Source organism: Balaenoptera musculus, chromosome 11 (assembly GCF_009873245.2).
Source record: "Balaenoptera musculus isolate JJ_BM4_2016_0621 chromosome 11, mBalMus1.pri.v3, whole genome shotgun sequence".
In the NCBI taxonomy this organism is placed as follows: domain Eukaryota; kingdom Metazoa; phylum Chordata; class Mammalia; order Artiodactyla; family Balaenopteridae; genus Balaenoptera; species Balaenoptera musculus.
In genome coordinates, this window is record NC_045795.1 from 38,104,637 (window position 1) to 38,121,902 (window position 17,266).

At 47.1% G+C, this 17,266-nt stretch overlaps 1 protein-coding gene across 1 annotated transcript in view; it reads left to right on the top strand.

Moving 5' to 3' along the window:
• Nucleotides 1–297: 297 nt before the first annotated feature.
• ETV7 (ETS variant transcription factor 7) overlaps nucleotides 298–17,266 on the top strand; it is a 42,387-nt gene continuing 25,418 nt past the window's right edge. The window contains 3 exon segments of the mRNA XM_036870152.1: nucleotides 298–339; nucleotides 2,844–2,948; nucleotides 2,950–2,974. Coding sequence (XP_036726047.1) covers nucleotides 298–339; nucleotides 2,844–2,948; nucleotides 2,950–2,974 — 172 coding nt within the window.

The window sequence follows — 17,266 nt, forward strand, 5'->3', positions numbered from 1 at the left end:
ACGGCGCCCTGGTCTCCGGTCCCGCAGGGGCCAGCCCCTGTGCTCCCCCGAGCCGGCCAGGATGGGAGTGGAAGCTGGATCCCGCTCTTTCGTTTTCATTTCCTGGAAGGACAGCAACTACCACAGCACCCTGCACACCTGCTCGCCCAGGGAACCTGAGCGCACAGCACCCGGCGTTATTTGAGATTCCATCCCATGAGACCTTCCAGTTTTGGGGGCCAAGTTAGGGGTTTGGGGAAGGAGGGCCTGAGAGCGCTGGCCTAGGGTCCAGCAGCTGCGGCCACCGGTGCACTCACGATGGACAGCCGGGTGGCTCCCTCACCTCCACCTGTAATGCAGGTAAGAGCCTGGCGGCTGAACCACGCAGTGTGCACACAGAGCCACCTGCCCTCTGCCTCTTCTCCACCACCTCAATTTCCATACCCATTTTATCAGACCTTCTGCCTGGCTGGAATCTCACTTTCCAGCACACTCCCAAACCTCACCCATCCCTCACCGCCTCTCACTCTCCTCCACCTCACTCACCTCCAGCCTCTCACTCTCTCCCTTCGAAACCCCTGTGTCATATACTGCTCCTCCTCCCTCCTTCTCACCTCTACACCAATCAGATGTAGTTCCTGCACAAGCCAGACCCTCACAGCTGGCAGATGCAACTACGCAGGGGCTCCTCTCCTTAGCAGTCCCTCTCCATTTGACATATTTCCCTAGGAGCCTCAGAAGCCCCCAGGGCTGGGCCCCCTTCCCACCTCCAAGGCCCTTCTCCACTTCTCTCTCTCCAAGATCCATATCCACATCCATTTTTTTTTTTTTTTAAATCAGACGTTTTCCTTGCCTTCGTGCGGAACCTTGAGCTCTATCTTTCTGCAGCTCCCTGGCTGGCATTTCCCAGGCAGTCACAGTCTGGAATTCCCCATGCCTCACACTTGGAAGAGGGCAGAGGAGCAGACAAGGAGCTCCCTGCAAGTCCCAGGTGAGTCTAGGCCTTGAACCCCTTCTCTAGCTTGGCAAGCCCCCTCTGCCAGGTGGCAACCTCTGAGGCAGGGTTACCTGGGTACAGCACGAAGTGGGGCGGCGGGGGGAGCAGACAAGAAATGCAGTGAGAAGTATCCCCAAAGGTGTCGAATCCTCTTCTGCGGTGGCCACGGCTTCTTGAGTTTGCTCTGCTGGCTCCAGATTACAGTCTTTCACTGCACATTTTCCTCCTCAGACACCAAGGGATGAACATAATGCTCTTGGAGATCCCAGAGTGAGAAAATGACTTGCTGGGATTGGGTTTTTTTTTTTTTAATTAATTAATTAATTTTTGGAGGCATTGGATCTTCATTGCTGCATGCCGGCTTTCTCTAGTTGCGGTGAGCGGGGGCTACTCTTCGTTGTGGTGCATGGGCTTCTCACTGCAGTGGCTTCTCTTGTTGCGGAGCACGGGCTCTAGGTGCGTGGGCTTCAATAGTTGTGGCTCGCAGGCTCTAGAGCACTGGCTCAGTAGTTGTGGTGCATGGGCTTAGTTGCTCCACGGCATGTGGGGTCTTCCTGGACCAGGGCTCGAACCCGTATCCCCTGCATTGGCAGGAGGCTTCTTAACCACTGCGCCACCAGGGAAGTCCCTGGTTTCACTCTTACTTTTCACGATGTGGCAGCCTGTGGCGGGGCATGAGCCCCAAGAAGCCCCCTGTTTCTACAAAATTCTGTCACTTTTTCATCCCCTCATTCTGATGGCTGAGCCAAATCACCTCTAGGGGCCAAGATGACTGTAACACTGTAAAGATAAAGACTTCTCTTGGTGGGACCTTGGGATTCAGAAGTTCATCCTTTCTTTCTCTCTTTTGAAAATAGCATTTGCTTTTTTATATGTTTCTGGTTGAAGGTCTTTTTATCCTGGTCTCTCAGGTTCCCTGTGTCTTCACCAAGGTTCCTGGGCTCTCAGATTTCCAGCTTACAAGTCAAGTATTGTCAGGGGAGCCTTCTGGTAGGATTAGGCAGAGGCATGAAAAGCTTGAATTGGAAAGATGAAATTTACTGAGTGTCCACTGGGTACAACAGGGGTCCCCAACCCCCGGGCCATGGACCAGTACCGGTCCATGGACCATTAGGAACCAGGCTGCACAGCAGGAGGTGATCAGCGGTCGAGTGAGGGAAGCTTCATCTGTATTTACAGCCACTCCCCATCGCTCACATTACCGCCTGAGCTCCTCCTCCTGTCAGATCAGCGGCGGCATTAGATTCTCAGAGGAGCGTGAACCCTACTGTGGACTGTGCATGCAAGGGATCTAGGTTGCGCGCTCCTTATGAGAATCTAATGCCTGATGATCTGAGGTGGAGCTGAGGCAGTGATGCTAGCGCTGGGGAGCAGCTGCAAATACAGACTATCATTAGCAGAGAGGTTTGACTGCACAGAGACCATAATAAGTCAATTGCTTGCACACTCATATCAAAACCCTATCAGTGAGTGGCAAGTGAAAACAAGCTCAGGGCTCCCACTGATTCTACATTATGGTGAGTTGTATAATTATTTCATTATATATTACAATGTATTAATAATAGAAATAAAGTGCACAATAAATGTAATGTGCTTGAATCATCCCGAAACCATCCTCCCCCACCCCTGCTGGTCTGTGGAAAAATTGTCTTCCATGAAACCTGTCCCTGGTGCCAAAAAGATTGGGGACCGCTGGTGTACAAAATGTTGATGGCACCAAGCTGAAGACATATGTGGTTCCTACCTGTAAGGTAGACACAGAGATGGACACTCCTCCCCTTTGAAAAAAATTCTTAATATATTTAAGGATGACTGAGCCTTCACCAAGATGCTTGTCTTTGACTGCCCTGGTTTTCCCTCTCTCTAGGGGGGAGTTGATTCTCCTATGAATCCCGAGGCAGCCACACCACCCCCAGACACCTAGGCCCAAGCCAGATGGGAAGCTCGAGTGAATCTGCTGGGTGAGGGGGGAAATCTACAAGCTGCTGGGAAGACTGCGTGAGAGAGGGGAGGAGAAAGGCTGATGTTTTTACAGAATGTAAATGTGATGCATAAACTTCTTATCCAAGGACTTGCCTTCCCCCCATTTGCTATTTCTTTCTTTTTTAAAAAAATCTTTATTTATTTGGTTGTGCCGGGTCTTAGTTGCGGCAGGTGGGCTCCTCAGTTGCAGCTTGCCAGCTCCTTAGTTGCGGCACGTGGGCTCCTTAGTTGTGGCATGCGAACTCTTAGTTGCGGCATGCATGTGGGATCTAGTTCCCTGACCAGGGATTGAACCCCGGGCCCCCTGCATTGGGAGCTCTGAGTCTTAACCACCGCGCCACCAGGGAAATCCCCATTTGCTATTTCTTTGCTGTTTTTTTTTTGGCTGCGCCAGGCAGCTTGTGGGATCTTAGTTCGACCAGGGATTGAATCCGGGGCCATGGCAGTGAAAGTGCAGAATCCTAACCACTGGACCGCCAGGGAAGTCTCTTTGCTAGGTTTTCTTTAACCTTTCCTTGGTGAGGAAGTCAGAGGAGGTCAATGTGAATTCTCCTGCGGGGAATACAGCTGACATGGCCAAGCTTGAGGACAGGCAGTCTCCTGGTTGGTAAGATGAGGACTGGGACTGGATGAGCTATTAGGTCCTTTCCAGCCTAAGGACAAAGAGTTGAGGACGTTGCCAGTGAGGAAGTCAGACGGGTCTAACCAGTGAACAGTTGTATGTACGTAGAACCCTCTTTCAAATAATTATATTTATTTATTTTTAAAATAAATTTATTCTTTTTTTTAAAAAATGTATTTATTTATTTTTGGCTGAGTTGGGTCTTTGTTGCTGCGCGCGGGCTTTCTCTAGTTGCGGTGAACGGGGGCTACTCTTCCTTGAGGTGCGCGGGCTTCTCATTGTGGTGGCTTCTCTTGCTGTGGAGCATGGGCTCTAGGCGCGTGGACTTCAGTAGTTGTGGCTTGCAGGCTCTAGAGCGCAGGCTCAATAGTTGTGGCGCACGGGCTTAGTTGCTCCGCGGCATGTGGGATCTTCCCGGACCAGGGCACGAACTCGTGTCCCCTGCACTGGCAGGCGGATTCCTAACCACTGCGCCACCAGGGAATCCCCAAATAATTATATTTAATTTTTTTTTTTTAATTAAGGAAATGTTACACTGAGCTTTGTGTGGAGATTTGTGCAACTAAGTGAGGTATTTCACTCAAGAACTCATCTCAACCTTTTTTTTTAATTTAAATTAATTAATTTATTTATTTTGACTGTGTGGGGTCTTCGTTTCTGTGCGAGGGCTTTCTCCAGTTGCGGCGAGCGGGGGCCACTCTTCGGCGCGGTGCGCGGGCCTCTCACTGTCACGGCCTCTCCCGTTGCGGAGCACAGGCTCCAGACGCGCAGGCTCAGTAGTTGTGGCTCACGGGCCTAGCCGCTCTGAGGCATGTGGGATCTTCCCAGACCGGGGCACGAACCCGTGTCCCCTGCATTGGCAGGCAGATTCTTAACCACTGCGCCACCAGGGATGCCCTATATTTAATTTTTGTTGTTACAAAAGTAGCACATGCTTATTGTCAAAAATAGGGAAATGACAGAGAGGCATAAGAATACATAGAACAATCAAATACAGTCAAAGATAACCACAGGAAACATATTGGCTATATCCTTTCATTTCATTTTCCTAAGTAATGCTCTTGCCCAAGGAAACTCATAACTATGGAGCAGGCTGTAGATTAATGTATTTATGTGGTAGAGCTGAGAGGTGGAAAAGCTAAATGACAAGCTCAAGATCACACAGGTTTCCATGCTGAGGTCAAACCTTGGTTCTGCAGATAATCTTCTAAGAGATTTTCACATGCACTTGCTAAGCTGTGGAAATCATAGGACAGGCAGCTAGCTGACCACCAGTGGGGTCTTTAATCTGGGTGGGGGTCTAGGGGCAGGCACGTCTAACCTGGGTTGTGAAGCATCCAATTCACTTTCTGCTTGGTTGCACCAGGGGCTGGAACACTGCTTTATATTTTCACACCCTTCAGATTTCCTGGACACAACCTGCTTTTTGAGCTGCTGACAGGACTGAGCAGAATGTGGTGTATGACTTCACAGGCCTTGGGATGACACTGTTGCCCCCAAATGACTGGCATTCTTTTAATGGGGAACAGAGCCAATCTTTTCAGGGTTAGAGAGAAGTGGGAACTCACAGACATGAGAGAACCCCGGAGCGTGAAGAATGCCCTGGTACCTCAGAGCAGCAGAGGGAAGCGGCGGTGTGATTTGCGGAGAGGGGCAGGGAGCTCTGTAAGGAAACTCTGTGACTTCATTTTGTCCAAATGCCAAGACTGACCAGTAGCTTGGGGCTCAGGAATGCTCTAAGGAGATGTTTGGCAACACTTACATAGAGGATAGGATTTGGGCTCCATTCCTGGCTCAAGCTGTGGTGATGAGGAAAACAGGACTTCGGGTCAGACCTGAAGACCCTGAGTGCTGCTGCTGAGGAGAACCTTAGAGGACTCTTAATTCTTGGTCCTGAGTCTCTTCATTTTCCAGGAGCTTATTCCTGGAAAAATCTGTGAACTTCCCACTGTTGGATGTAGAGGGATTGAGTCATCTTTGTGTCTTGAAATTGGCTTTTGAAGCTCCTAGTTGTGACTAAACCACAGGAAAAGACATACAGAGCCACCTCTGACTTTCAGATGTCACAGGCAGGGGAAAGGCACCTCTCGGCAACTCCCTGGTGGTGTACAATAGGGGAAAGGGCCCTTGGGGAGCTCCAGCAGATTTTTTGTGCCCCTGCTCAAGTTCACATCCTTCACAGATAACAGAGTCCCCAGGTACTTATTTTAATAGATACCATTCTGGCAGGCGTGGCTTCCCTGTATCTTAGACCAGGGCATCTCAAATTTTCATGTGCACATGAATGCCCTGGAAGCTCTGTGGAAATGCAGATTCTGATTCAGTAGGTCTGGGTGGGGCCTGAGATTCTGCATCTCTAATAAACTCCTGGGTGATGCTGTGGCTGCTGGAAATGCATCTAAGGATCTCACTTTAGGCAGCTGTCCCAACGGCGATTTTCAGTCTCTCTGTGGAGGTGAAATCAATTTGGTGGGTCAAGATATGTATTTTTTAAAAATGAGGGGGGGGGGCTTCCCTGGTGGCGCAGTGGTTGAGAGTCTGCCTGCCAGTGCAGGGGACGCGGGTTCGAGCCCTGGTCTGGGAAGATCCCACATGCCGCGGAGCAACTGGGCCCGTGAGCCACAATTACTGAGCCTGCGTGTCTGGAGCCTGTGCTCTGCAACAAGAGAGGCTGCGATAGTGAGAGGCCCGCGCACCGCAATGAAGAGTGGCCCCCGCTTGCCACAACTAGAGAAAGCCCTTGTACAGAAATGAAGACCCAACACAGCTTAAAATAAATAAATAAATAAATAATAAAAATAAAGGAATTCCTTAAAAAAAATAATTAATAAATAAATAAATAAATAAAAAATGAGGGAGGGACTTCCCTGGTGGTCCAGTGGTTAAGAATCCACCTCCCAATGCAGGGGACGTGGGTTCGATCCCTGGTCAGGGAAGTAAGATCCCACATGCTGCAGGGCAACTAAGCCTGCGCACTCTAGAGCCTGAGCTCCACAACTAGAGAGCCCCGCGCACCGCAACTCCTGAGCCCACATGCTCTGGAGCCCGTGCACCACAACTAGAGAGCCTGCATGCCGTAACTACTGAGCCCATGGGCCCTCTAGAGCCCACGCACGCCAGAACTAGAGGGAAGCCCGTGTGCCGCAATGAAGAGCCCGTGCGCTGCAATGAAAAATCCTTCATGCCGCAATGAAGATCCCACATGCCGTAGTTAAGACCTGATGTAGCCAAATAAATAAATAAATAAATATTTTTTAAAACACCATTAAAAAAATAATAATAAAAAATGAGGGTTCAGTGGTTAGGAATCCATACTCTCACTGCCGAGGGCCTGGGTTCAGTCCCTGGTGGGGGAACTAAGATCCCACAAGCCGTGTGGCACAGCCAAAAAAAAAAAAAGAAAGAAAAGAAAAGAAATAGAATATATCAGAGTACGTCATAAAGAGTAAAGGTAGCAGTGATTTCATGAATACTTTGTTTTGGCTCTTTATGTATACATGGCTGTGTGGGTCATGACATAAAATGTCATTTTTACTGCGGGTTGAGGTCAGAATGGTTTGAGAATCACTGTCCTACATCATGGCATGTTAGAAACAGTAAGTTAGATGGAGGCAGGCGAGGTGAGAGAGGCGGGGTGGAGTGGGGAGGAATGGGGACTAGAAGTGAATGTTCTGGACGCTGTGAGTATTGACAGTGATGTCATCACCTGAAAACGAAAGGAACGTATCAAGCAACAAACAGAAGGAAGATTCCCCAAACTAACCATTTGAGGACAAAGAGCTTCCTCTTCCCTAAACTCAGGGGCTGGGCTAGACCGTGTGCATTTTTGTGCAAATGGAAATGACCTTTCCTTTGGGAAGAAGCCAAGCCAAGCCTCCCCACTGTCCCCGGCCTCCCCACAGATGGTGCCCTTGTGCAGGTCACTACACAACTGTGTGTGCTGGCCCTGCTGGTGACGACCATAAAACTGAGTGTGAAGACCAAGAAAAGCAATATCAGCCAAGACAACCAGGGTAAGCAATGAGGTGATGGATTGGAGGGGACTCTGAATAGACCGTGACAGGCAAGAAACTTAGGACAATGGTAGTGCTAAAGCAGTCATCATGGCAGAGAAACAAGCTAGTCCCTGTTTCCAGGTAGGCTCCCCAAAGAGGATGCTGATAATCATAACAAAGGCCGTTTGTTGAGTTTTTACTCTTGACCAGGTATCGTGCTGGGCATATTGTATATGCTGTCTAATTAAATTCCTCCATAGGTCTGGGATGTAGGCTCTTTTATTATCCCCACCTTACAGATGTGAAAACTGGCCTGTGAGGTGAATTATCTTGTCCATAGTCACCCACCAGTAAAACGGTGGAGCTGGGATTTGAACCTATGTCCCACAGGCCCTACAGCTGTCACTCAATCGGAGCAAGAGCCTCCAGCATCAGATGATGACAGCTCCCATTTTTAGGGGGCCAGCCGAGCACTTTACATTGTTATCTGCATTCTTCCTGGGGACCCTGATAGGTAGGTACAAGCCGGCTGTTAGTTCTGATTTGGTTGCTAAAGATTAGTCCAGCATTTTTTGCTCCTGGAGGTCACTCAACCTAGTAAACTGCAGAGATGTGGTGAAGAGTAGTGAGAAGTAGTTTTGATTGGGTGAGGGGCAGCTTGAGGGAGTCTTGAAACCAAGACAGAGGGGTTGTGACTTGATGGAGCTGATAGTTAGAAGTTACGTTAGTTTCTTGAGCAAGAGAGTAAAGGGATGCTGTGGGAAGAGAGGCCTGGTCACGGCCATCTGGGGTCCACATAGGGGGTTGGTCAGAATGCCTAGAGGCCTTTACAGCCCCACACTGATTTGGTCATCTCACTCATTTGGACAATTTATATTTACTGAGCATCTATTACACGATGTGGCAGGCATTGCTCTAGGTGCTGGAGAAACAGTAGTGACCGAGACTGGCAAAGTGTGTGCCCTGTGGAGCTAGCTGCCCTCCTAGTGGTGGATGCAGTGAGTACAGAAGGAAGTGCGAAGCCCAGCAATGAGCCATTTGGGGGGAGGGGAGGAAGGGGGAGCCCCCAGAGCCAGCCCTGCTTTGGAAGCCAGGGGGACGGAGTGCTGACTCTTCAGGGAGACACTCGAGCCCCCGCACTGGGTCCTGGGCAAGCAGCCGGGACCTCTGTTTATATCTGTCCAGAAGCTGGGAGCCAGTCAAGCTGAAAATCCCCAGTGAGCAGGCCTCCAGGGCAGGGAGAGTAAGGTGATATCTGCCTGGAGTCTTGAGAGACAAAGATGGTTGATGTGAAGGAACTGAAAATACAGTGGATTGTTGCCAAGAGAAGAAGCCATGGGCTGTTCTGCTGGTCCCAGAGGTTTGGTTAGATTGGTAAGGGGAGACCTGGTTAGGCTCATCCGTCACTAGGTCAGGGAGACTTCTTGGGGGAGTCTTAGATAACACTTGCCAGCACTGGTTGAGCTCCTTGGTGTGCTGAGCAGTGCCGAGCACTTTACATGCATTCCCCTCAACCAACAACAAGAGCTCCATCTGTCTCAGAAAGCACACACCGCATGCCAGACGCAGGTCTTTAAACTGACTAACTCGTAGGCTCCTCATGACGGTCCTGTGTGGCTGGTACTATTTTTTGTCATTGTCCTCGTTTTGGAGATGAGGAAATTGAGACAGACTCATTTAGGTCTCAATGTTTACAGCTGGCCTGGCACCATCACTGGTAGTTTTTGTTGTTGTTGTTTGTTTTTACTTTTACTTTTTTTTTTTTTTTTGATGTGTAACTTACATACAGTCCAGTAGACAGGTTTTAAGTGTACAGCTCCACTAAGTTTTATGTATGTATACACCCACGTAGCCATGACGTAGGTCAAGATTTAGACCATTTCCAACACCCCAGAAAGTTCCCTTGCGCTTCTTTCCAGTCAATTCTGCTTGCAAGGGCCACCACTATTCTGATTTTTTTTTTCCTTTGGCCACGCCATGTGGCTTAACGGGATCTTAGTTCCCTGACCAGGGATTGAACTCGTGCCCCCACTGCAGTGGAAGCACGGAGTCGTAACCACTGGACCGCCAGGGAAGTACCAGCACTGTCTATTCTTGATGGTATTTCTATATCTGCCTTCTTTCTCCAATGCAGCATCTTTGAGCTTCATTCATGTGTCATGAGTCGAAGTCATTTGTACATTTTGGTTCATTGCCAGGCAGCATTCCACTGCATGAAAACATCACGATTTGACTGTCCATTCTCTGGCTGACGGATAGTTGGGATGTTTCCAGTTCTTTTCTATTGTGAACAGAGTCACTGTGGACATTCACGTGCATGTCTTTCAGTGGACGCACTCACCACGTCTCTTAGGTCTTTACTTGGGGGTGGGAATGCTGGGTTGTACAGTATGTGGCCTGGGTGCCTAACCTCTGCAGCACACTGCCCCCCAAACAGCCCAGCGGGGGAGAGTTATTATCCCATTTCCCAGAGTGGGAAATTGAGGCTGAGAGAGAATGAGTGGCTAAAATGAGGTGACTTGGCTGGTAAGGGGCTGAGCTGGAACCCAGACCCCCAGCTTGGGGATTTGGCCCCGAGCTAGGTGGCTGATCCAGTGAACAGCAATTTGGTGTGAGGGGCTTCGACCCACTGCTGGGTTGGATGGAGACTTTGGTGGCTGACCCGGTGCTTGGAACCTGGCCCATCCTGGGGTTCAAGTCCTATGGGGAAAGCCTTTTCACCTTAATATTCTTTGAAGATGCAAGGAACAAAAAACGTCTCTCTTTTTTTAAAAAATTTTATTGAAGTATAGTTGATTTACAATGTTGTGTTTAATTTCTGCTGTACAGCAAAGTGACTCAGTTGTACATGTATATATTCTTTTTCATATTTTTTTAAACTTTTTATTTTATATTGAAGTATAGTTGATTACCAATGTTGTATTAGTTTCAGGTGTACAGCAAAGTGATTCAGTTATACATATACATGTATCTATTCTTTTTCATATTCTTTTCCATTATGGTTTATCACAGGATATTGAATGTAGTTCTCTGTACTCTACAGTAGGACAGTGTTGTTTATCCATCCTATATATACTAGTTTATATCCGCTAATCCCAAACTCCCACTCCATCCCTCCCCCACCTCCCACCCTTGCAAACACAAATCTGTTCTCTATGTCTGTGACTCTGTTTCGTAGATATGTTCATTTGTGTCATATTTTAGACTCCACATATAAGTGATGTCACATGGTATTCGTCTTTCTCTTTCTGACTTACTTCTTCACATAGTATGATAATCTCTAGGCAAATTTCATTCTTTTTAATGGCTGGGTAATATCCCATTGTGTGGTGTGTGTGTGTGTGTGTGTGTGTGTGTGTATCACATCTTCTTTATGCACTCATCTGTCAATGGACATTTAGATTGCTTCCAGGGCTTCCCTGGTGGCGCAGTGGTTGAGAATCTGCCTGCCAATGCAGGGGACACGGGTTCGAGCCCTGGTCTGGGAAGATCCCACATGCCGCGGAGCAACTAGGCCCGTGAGCCACAACTACTGAGCCTGCGCGTCTGGAGCCTGTGCTCTGCAACAAGAGAGGCCGCAACAGTGAAAGGCCCGCGCACCGCGATGAGGAGTGGCCCCCGCTCGCCACAACTAGAGGAAGCCCATGCACAGAAACAAAGACCCAACACAGCCAAAAATAAATAAATAAATAAATAAATAAATTTTTAAAAAATCAAAATAGATTGCTTCCATATCTTGGCTATTGTAAATAATGCTTACTTCACTTAGTATGATAATCTCTGGGTCCACCCATGTTGCTGCAAATGGTATTATTTCATTCTTTTTTATGGCTGAGTAATATTCTTTAGTAGATATGTACCACATCTTCTTTATCCATTCATCTGTCAATGGACATTTAGGTTGCTTCCATGTCTTTGCTATTGTAACTAGTGCTGCTATGAACATTGGGGTGCATATATCTTTTTGAATTATAGTTTTGTCTGGGTATATGCCCACGAGTGGGATTGCTGAATCATATGGCAACTCTATTTTTAGTTTTTTGAGGAATCTCCATACTGTTTTCCATAGTGGCTGCACCAATTTACATTCCCACCAACAGTGTACGAGGGTTCCCTTTTCTCCACATGCTCTTCAGCATTTATTATTTGCAGACTAAAAAAGTCCCTTTTATTTATCACTGGACTGGAGGAGCTGACTGCAAGGGGATGAAAGGTGAGGGTAGGAGTGAGCACGAAGAAATGAAAGGAAAACCAAATTACACTCCGGAAAGATGACAGGCTTCAAAGTTTCAGGTGCTACTGTGGGCTGTGTGTGACCTCAGGGTCCTTCAGAGACAGCTTGGGAAGTCCCCTGCCCATCTCTCTGGACCTGGGAGCAGGACCTCATCTGTGGTTGATCATGTCTTCAAAATTCAAGGTTTTTCCCTCTCAGTGTAGTTTTTGTGTTTTCATGGAGGCAGAACAGCCAGAGGGGTGTGGAATCCATCGTCATCCTCTGGCCAAACACAGGAAAACAGACCCCTCTGACTCAGGAATCGTAGTTTTGAATTTTCAGGCTGATAGTCTCAAATACCATGGATTAGGGAACCATGTACAAAATGCAATTGGCAGTTGGTCCCCAGAGTCCCTGGAAGTCCTGGCTGGCTGTGCAGGCCTGCCCCTGACACCTGCATGACACCATCAAGCAGTCTCCGAGTTTTACACCATACAGCTTTGTGTATCACCAGACTGATCTCCCTTGGAGGCTCTAAATTCCTATTTCCATCCTCCATGCATCCTTTTCCTTGCATTAGTGCCAGGTGTAGGTATTATCATTAAAATTACATCTCATTCTTCTCTGTGCCTGTCCCTGACTATTGAGGCATCCTGCCACATGTTTATTAGTGGATTTGCTCTACTGCAGAGCTTCTCAACTGAGCGGTTTTTCTCTCCTTCCCCAGGGACATGTGGCAATGTCTGCAGACATTTTTGGTCGTCACAACTCGTGAGTGGGGGAGGGGTGCTGCTGGCATCTAGTGGGTAGACACCAGGGACGCTGCTAAACATCTTACAAAGCGCCCACAGCAAGGGACTGTCAGATCCAAAGTGTCTATAGTGCTGAGGCTGAGAAATTCTGCTGCACTGTGAATTGCTAGTAAGGTTTTTCTGTCTTAAAAAAAATCAATTTAGAGATGCTCTTGACCTATCACAGGCATTTTATCTATAATCTGCATCACAAGTGCCTCCCCGAAATCCATCCTCTTTTAGTTTTCTTTATGGTATCTTTTGACACATATGCAAAAATTAATGTAGTCAAATGTGTGCTTCACTTTTATTACAGTCTCTGCATTTCCTGTCATGGTTGAGTCTCTGCTACCCTTGTTCAGTGCATATGGTTTCTTACTTCCACTTCTATTAGGGTTTCTATTGTTCAATTCATTAGGTCTTAATCCATCTGGAATTGATTTCTGTGACTGGTGGGAGGTGAGGGTCCAAATAGAGATTTTTCCAGGTAGAGAGCCAGTTGTGGTTTTATCATATCTTAAATTAGCTATCCTTTCCCACTGAATTAATGTCACATACACACACATGGGGTCCCTTCTCTTTTCCAGTGATACTTGTCAATCTTAGGTTAATATCGTCAGATCTTGATTATGCAGCTTTGTAATATCACAAAGGCCAATTGTCACTTCTATTCCTTTTTTTCCCCTTTAATAATTTTTGGGTCAATTCAGACATTTTTTTTCTTATTATGCTTTCCTAGGTCCCCAAATAAATAACGGAAGCCTCTCCTTCCTCCCATGCTGGGTTACGTTGCTCTGCTTTCTGTGTTTGTAACACAGTGCACTTTCCCTCTGTGTCGCTGATCAGGATGGTCATTAGATAGTCATTGGTTACTGGGGTCCCTCCCTCCTGCCAGCTTCACTCTGTGCCGTGTCACCAGCAGTGGCACGGTGCCTGGCACATGGCTGGTGCTCAATAGACAGTGGTGGAATGAATGAGGGAGTGATAATGCATATCTTTTTTTTTTTAACATGAAAACTAGTTTTCTCTCTTGTGTTGTTTTGGGACCTGGCAGTCAGAGGTTGGCTTAGTCCTTGTCACTGTCAAGGTGTGGCCTCGGACAGTTGCTTTGCTCCTCTGCTTCAGTTTTCTTACCTGTCAGGCTGGACCTGATGAGCCCTGAGCTCCTTCCACTCTTACACAGCTGGGGGCCTGTGAGGGATAAAGAGCTCTGGGGAGGAGAAGCACCACACAAAGTGAAATGCCAGGTTGACTCATCGCAGCAGGCACAGTGCCAGGGCCCCTGATACTTTTAGGGGCCCATGAAAATGGTCCAGTTTCTTTTAAAATCAGAAGAAAACAAAGTCACACCCTTTAAGTCACATGATTTGGCTTTAAATCAATCAGACACCTTTAAGTCACGTGACCCAGCTTTAGGTCAGGTCCCCCCAGCAGGGGTGTGGGGACAGGAGGAAGAGGCTCAGATGGAAAGGGAAGAAGGAAGTTTGGGGAGAACTCTTGAGAGAAAGGGCACAGGGATGAGCACAGCCCACCCACCCAAATGCCGCTTTTACATGCTCCATGTTCACAACCACCAGCCCCGTTTTCCAGATGCCAACACCCACACAGGCCTGCAGCTTGAAAACTGCAAGCCTAAGAGTCAAGCCAGGTATTTCTGGGTCCAGAGTTCTGCCTCTGGAGAAACAAAGGGCAGTCAGACTGCAGACAGCCTTTCAGGCTGTCCAACCACTGGGCGACGCGACCAGGCGGGAAGTGCCCCCATCGGATGCTGAAGGCAGACCTCTCTTCCCTCTGTGAGGTGAGGCAATTTGGGCCGGAGAGTCAGAAGCTCCCGGTAACCAACCCCTCCTCTCTGGGCACGTCCTTGGGGTTCCACCAACCCCATCTCCAACCCTATTGCCCAGCCTGGAGGTCCAGTCGGGGAGCAGCGGGTGGCTCTGCCGGTGCTCTGGCGCCCTCTAGTGGCCATCCTCTCTAATGCCAACTCTCAGCCCTTTCTCCTACCTCCCTCCCCAGCCCTGGGGGCTGCACTCGCCTTGGGCACCTGCAGCCTGATTTCATAACTCCTCTCCCTCTAAGTGCAATGAAGTGCCCTACAGAGGGGGTATTTTTCTCTCAAAGTCTCCCAGGGCAATCACCCCTCCCTAGACTACCCCACTACTTTAAATCAGTCAGCCCTGCCCTTTAAGTCAGGTGAGCTGGCTTTAAATCAATCAGTGACTATGGAGAACAACATGGAGGTTCCTCAAAAAACTAAAAATAGAGTTGCCATACGATCCAGCAATCCCACTCCTGGGCATATATCCAGAGAAAACTCTAATTCGAAAGGACACATGTACTCCAATGTTCACAGCAGCACTAGTAACAATAGCCAAGACATGGAAGCAACCTAAATGTCCATCGACAGATGAGTGGATAAAGAAGATGTGGTACATATCTACTAAGGAATATTACTCAGCCATAAAAAAAGAATGAAATAATACCATTTGCAGCAACATGGGTGGACCTAGAGATTATCATACTAAGAGAAGTCAGAAAGAGAAAGACAAATACCATATGATATCACTTATATGTGGAATCTAAAATATGACAAAATGAACTTATCTACATAAAAAGAAACGGACTCAGAGACATAGAGAACAAACTTACGGTTACCAAAGGGGAAAGGTGGGGAGGGATAAATTAGGAGTTTGGAATTAGCAGGTACAAACTACTATATGCAAAATAGATAAACACACAAGGTCCTACCGTAGAAATAAAATAAGGAGAAAGGCCCCCCCCCACCAGCATGCGTGTGCACACACTCATACTCACACACACACTCACATTAACACCAGCCCAGGGAGACAGCCCAGGCACTGACTCTGAGGTCACAATGAACAGGATCCAAAAAACAATTACACTACACAGGCATTGTGCTAATACAATTATTGAAATTGCTAGTTGAAAACAGTTAATGGAATAATTAAGACAGACTGACCTAAAAGCTGATTTAAAATTAACCTGGCACGTGAATACCGTCTAGATAATTACTCTCTCCTATGATCTAGTCTCTCATTAAAGTTAAATTTCTTTTGGAGAAATTCTACATTTTGCACCATAGTTGGAAAGAAGAAGCCACACACACTCACCTGCTGATGAAAGTGGAGGGTTATCAGTGGAGCTAAAGGGGAAATGAGCGTCCCGGCTTCCCAGGTGCTGAGAGATCCGTCTCTGCAACAAACCACCCTCCTTCCCACTTTTCCCTCAAGAAATGATGAAAAGCTATTAAAATTGCATCAGCTGAGGACCCGAAATCACTAGGTGCCTGAGTGAGAGGGAGGTGCCTGTGGGGCTGGGGTCTCGCAGAGGCATCACAAACTCAGAGGAAACTCAGTAAGCTGTCATCCAACTAATTTCTCCACAGGTGAGAAAAACTAGGTCAAGGAGGGAAGAGGCTTGTTAGAGGCCAAACACCAAGCCAGTGGCAGGGGTGGGAACAGAAACGATTTTCAGCTGAAAGCTCCCCCCACCCCCGCAAACACCTCTCTTCTTTATTTATTTACTTCTGAATTTTTGAATTTTATTTATTTTTTTATACAGCACGTTCTTACTAGTTATCTATTTTATGCATATTAGTGTCTATATGTCAATCCCAATCTCCAAATTAATCCCACCATCCCCCCCCACCCCCCACCGCTTTCCCCCCTTGGTGTCCACACGTTCATTCTCTACATCTGTGTCTCTGTTTCTGCCCTGCAAACAGGTTCATCTGTACCATTTTTCTAGATTCCACATATATGCGTTAATATACAATATTTTTCTCTTTCTGACTTACTTCACTGTGTATGACAGTCTCTAGATCCATCCACGTCTCTACAAATGACCCAATTTCATTCCTTTTTATGGCTGAGTAATATTCCATTGTATATATGTACCACATCTTCTTTATCCATTCGTCTCTCAATGGGCATTTAGGTCGCTTCCATGACCTGGCTATTGTAAGTAGTGCTGCAATGAACATTGGGGTGCATGTGTCTTTTTGAATTATGGTTTCCTCTGGGTATATGCCCAGTAGTGGGATTGCTGGGTCATATGGTAATTCTATTTTCAGTTTTTTAAGGACTCTGCATACTGTTCTCCATAGTGGCTGTATCAATTTACATTCCCACCAACAGTGCAAGAGGGTTCCCTTTTCTCCACTCCCTCTCCAGCATTTGCTGTTTGTAGATTTTCTGATGATGCCCATTCTAACTGGTGTGAGGTGACACCTCATTGTAGTTTTGATTTGCATTTCTCTAATAATTAGTGACGTTGAGCAGCTTTTCATGTGCTTCTTGGCCATCTGTATGTCTTCTTTGGAGAAATGTCTATTTAGGTCTTCTGCCCATTTTTTGATTGGGTTGTTTGTTTTTTTAATATTGAGCTGTATGCGCTGTTTATATATTTTGGAGATTAATCCTTTGTCCATTGATTCGTTTGCAAATATTTCCTCCCATTCTGAGGGTTGTCTTTTCTTCTTGTTTGTAGTTTCCTTTGCTTTGCAAAAGCTTTTAAGTTTCATTAGGTCCCATGTGTTTATTTTTGGTTTTATTTCCATTACTCTAGGAGGTGGATCAAAAAAGATCTTGCTGTGATTTATGTCAAAGAGTTCTTCCTATGTTTTCCTCTAAGAGTTTTATAGTGTCTGGTCTTACATTTAGGTCT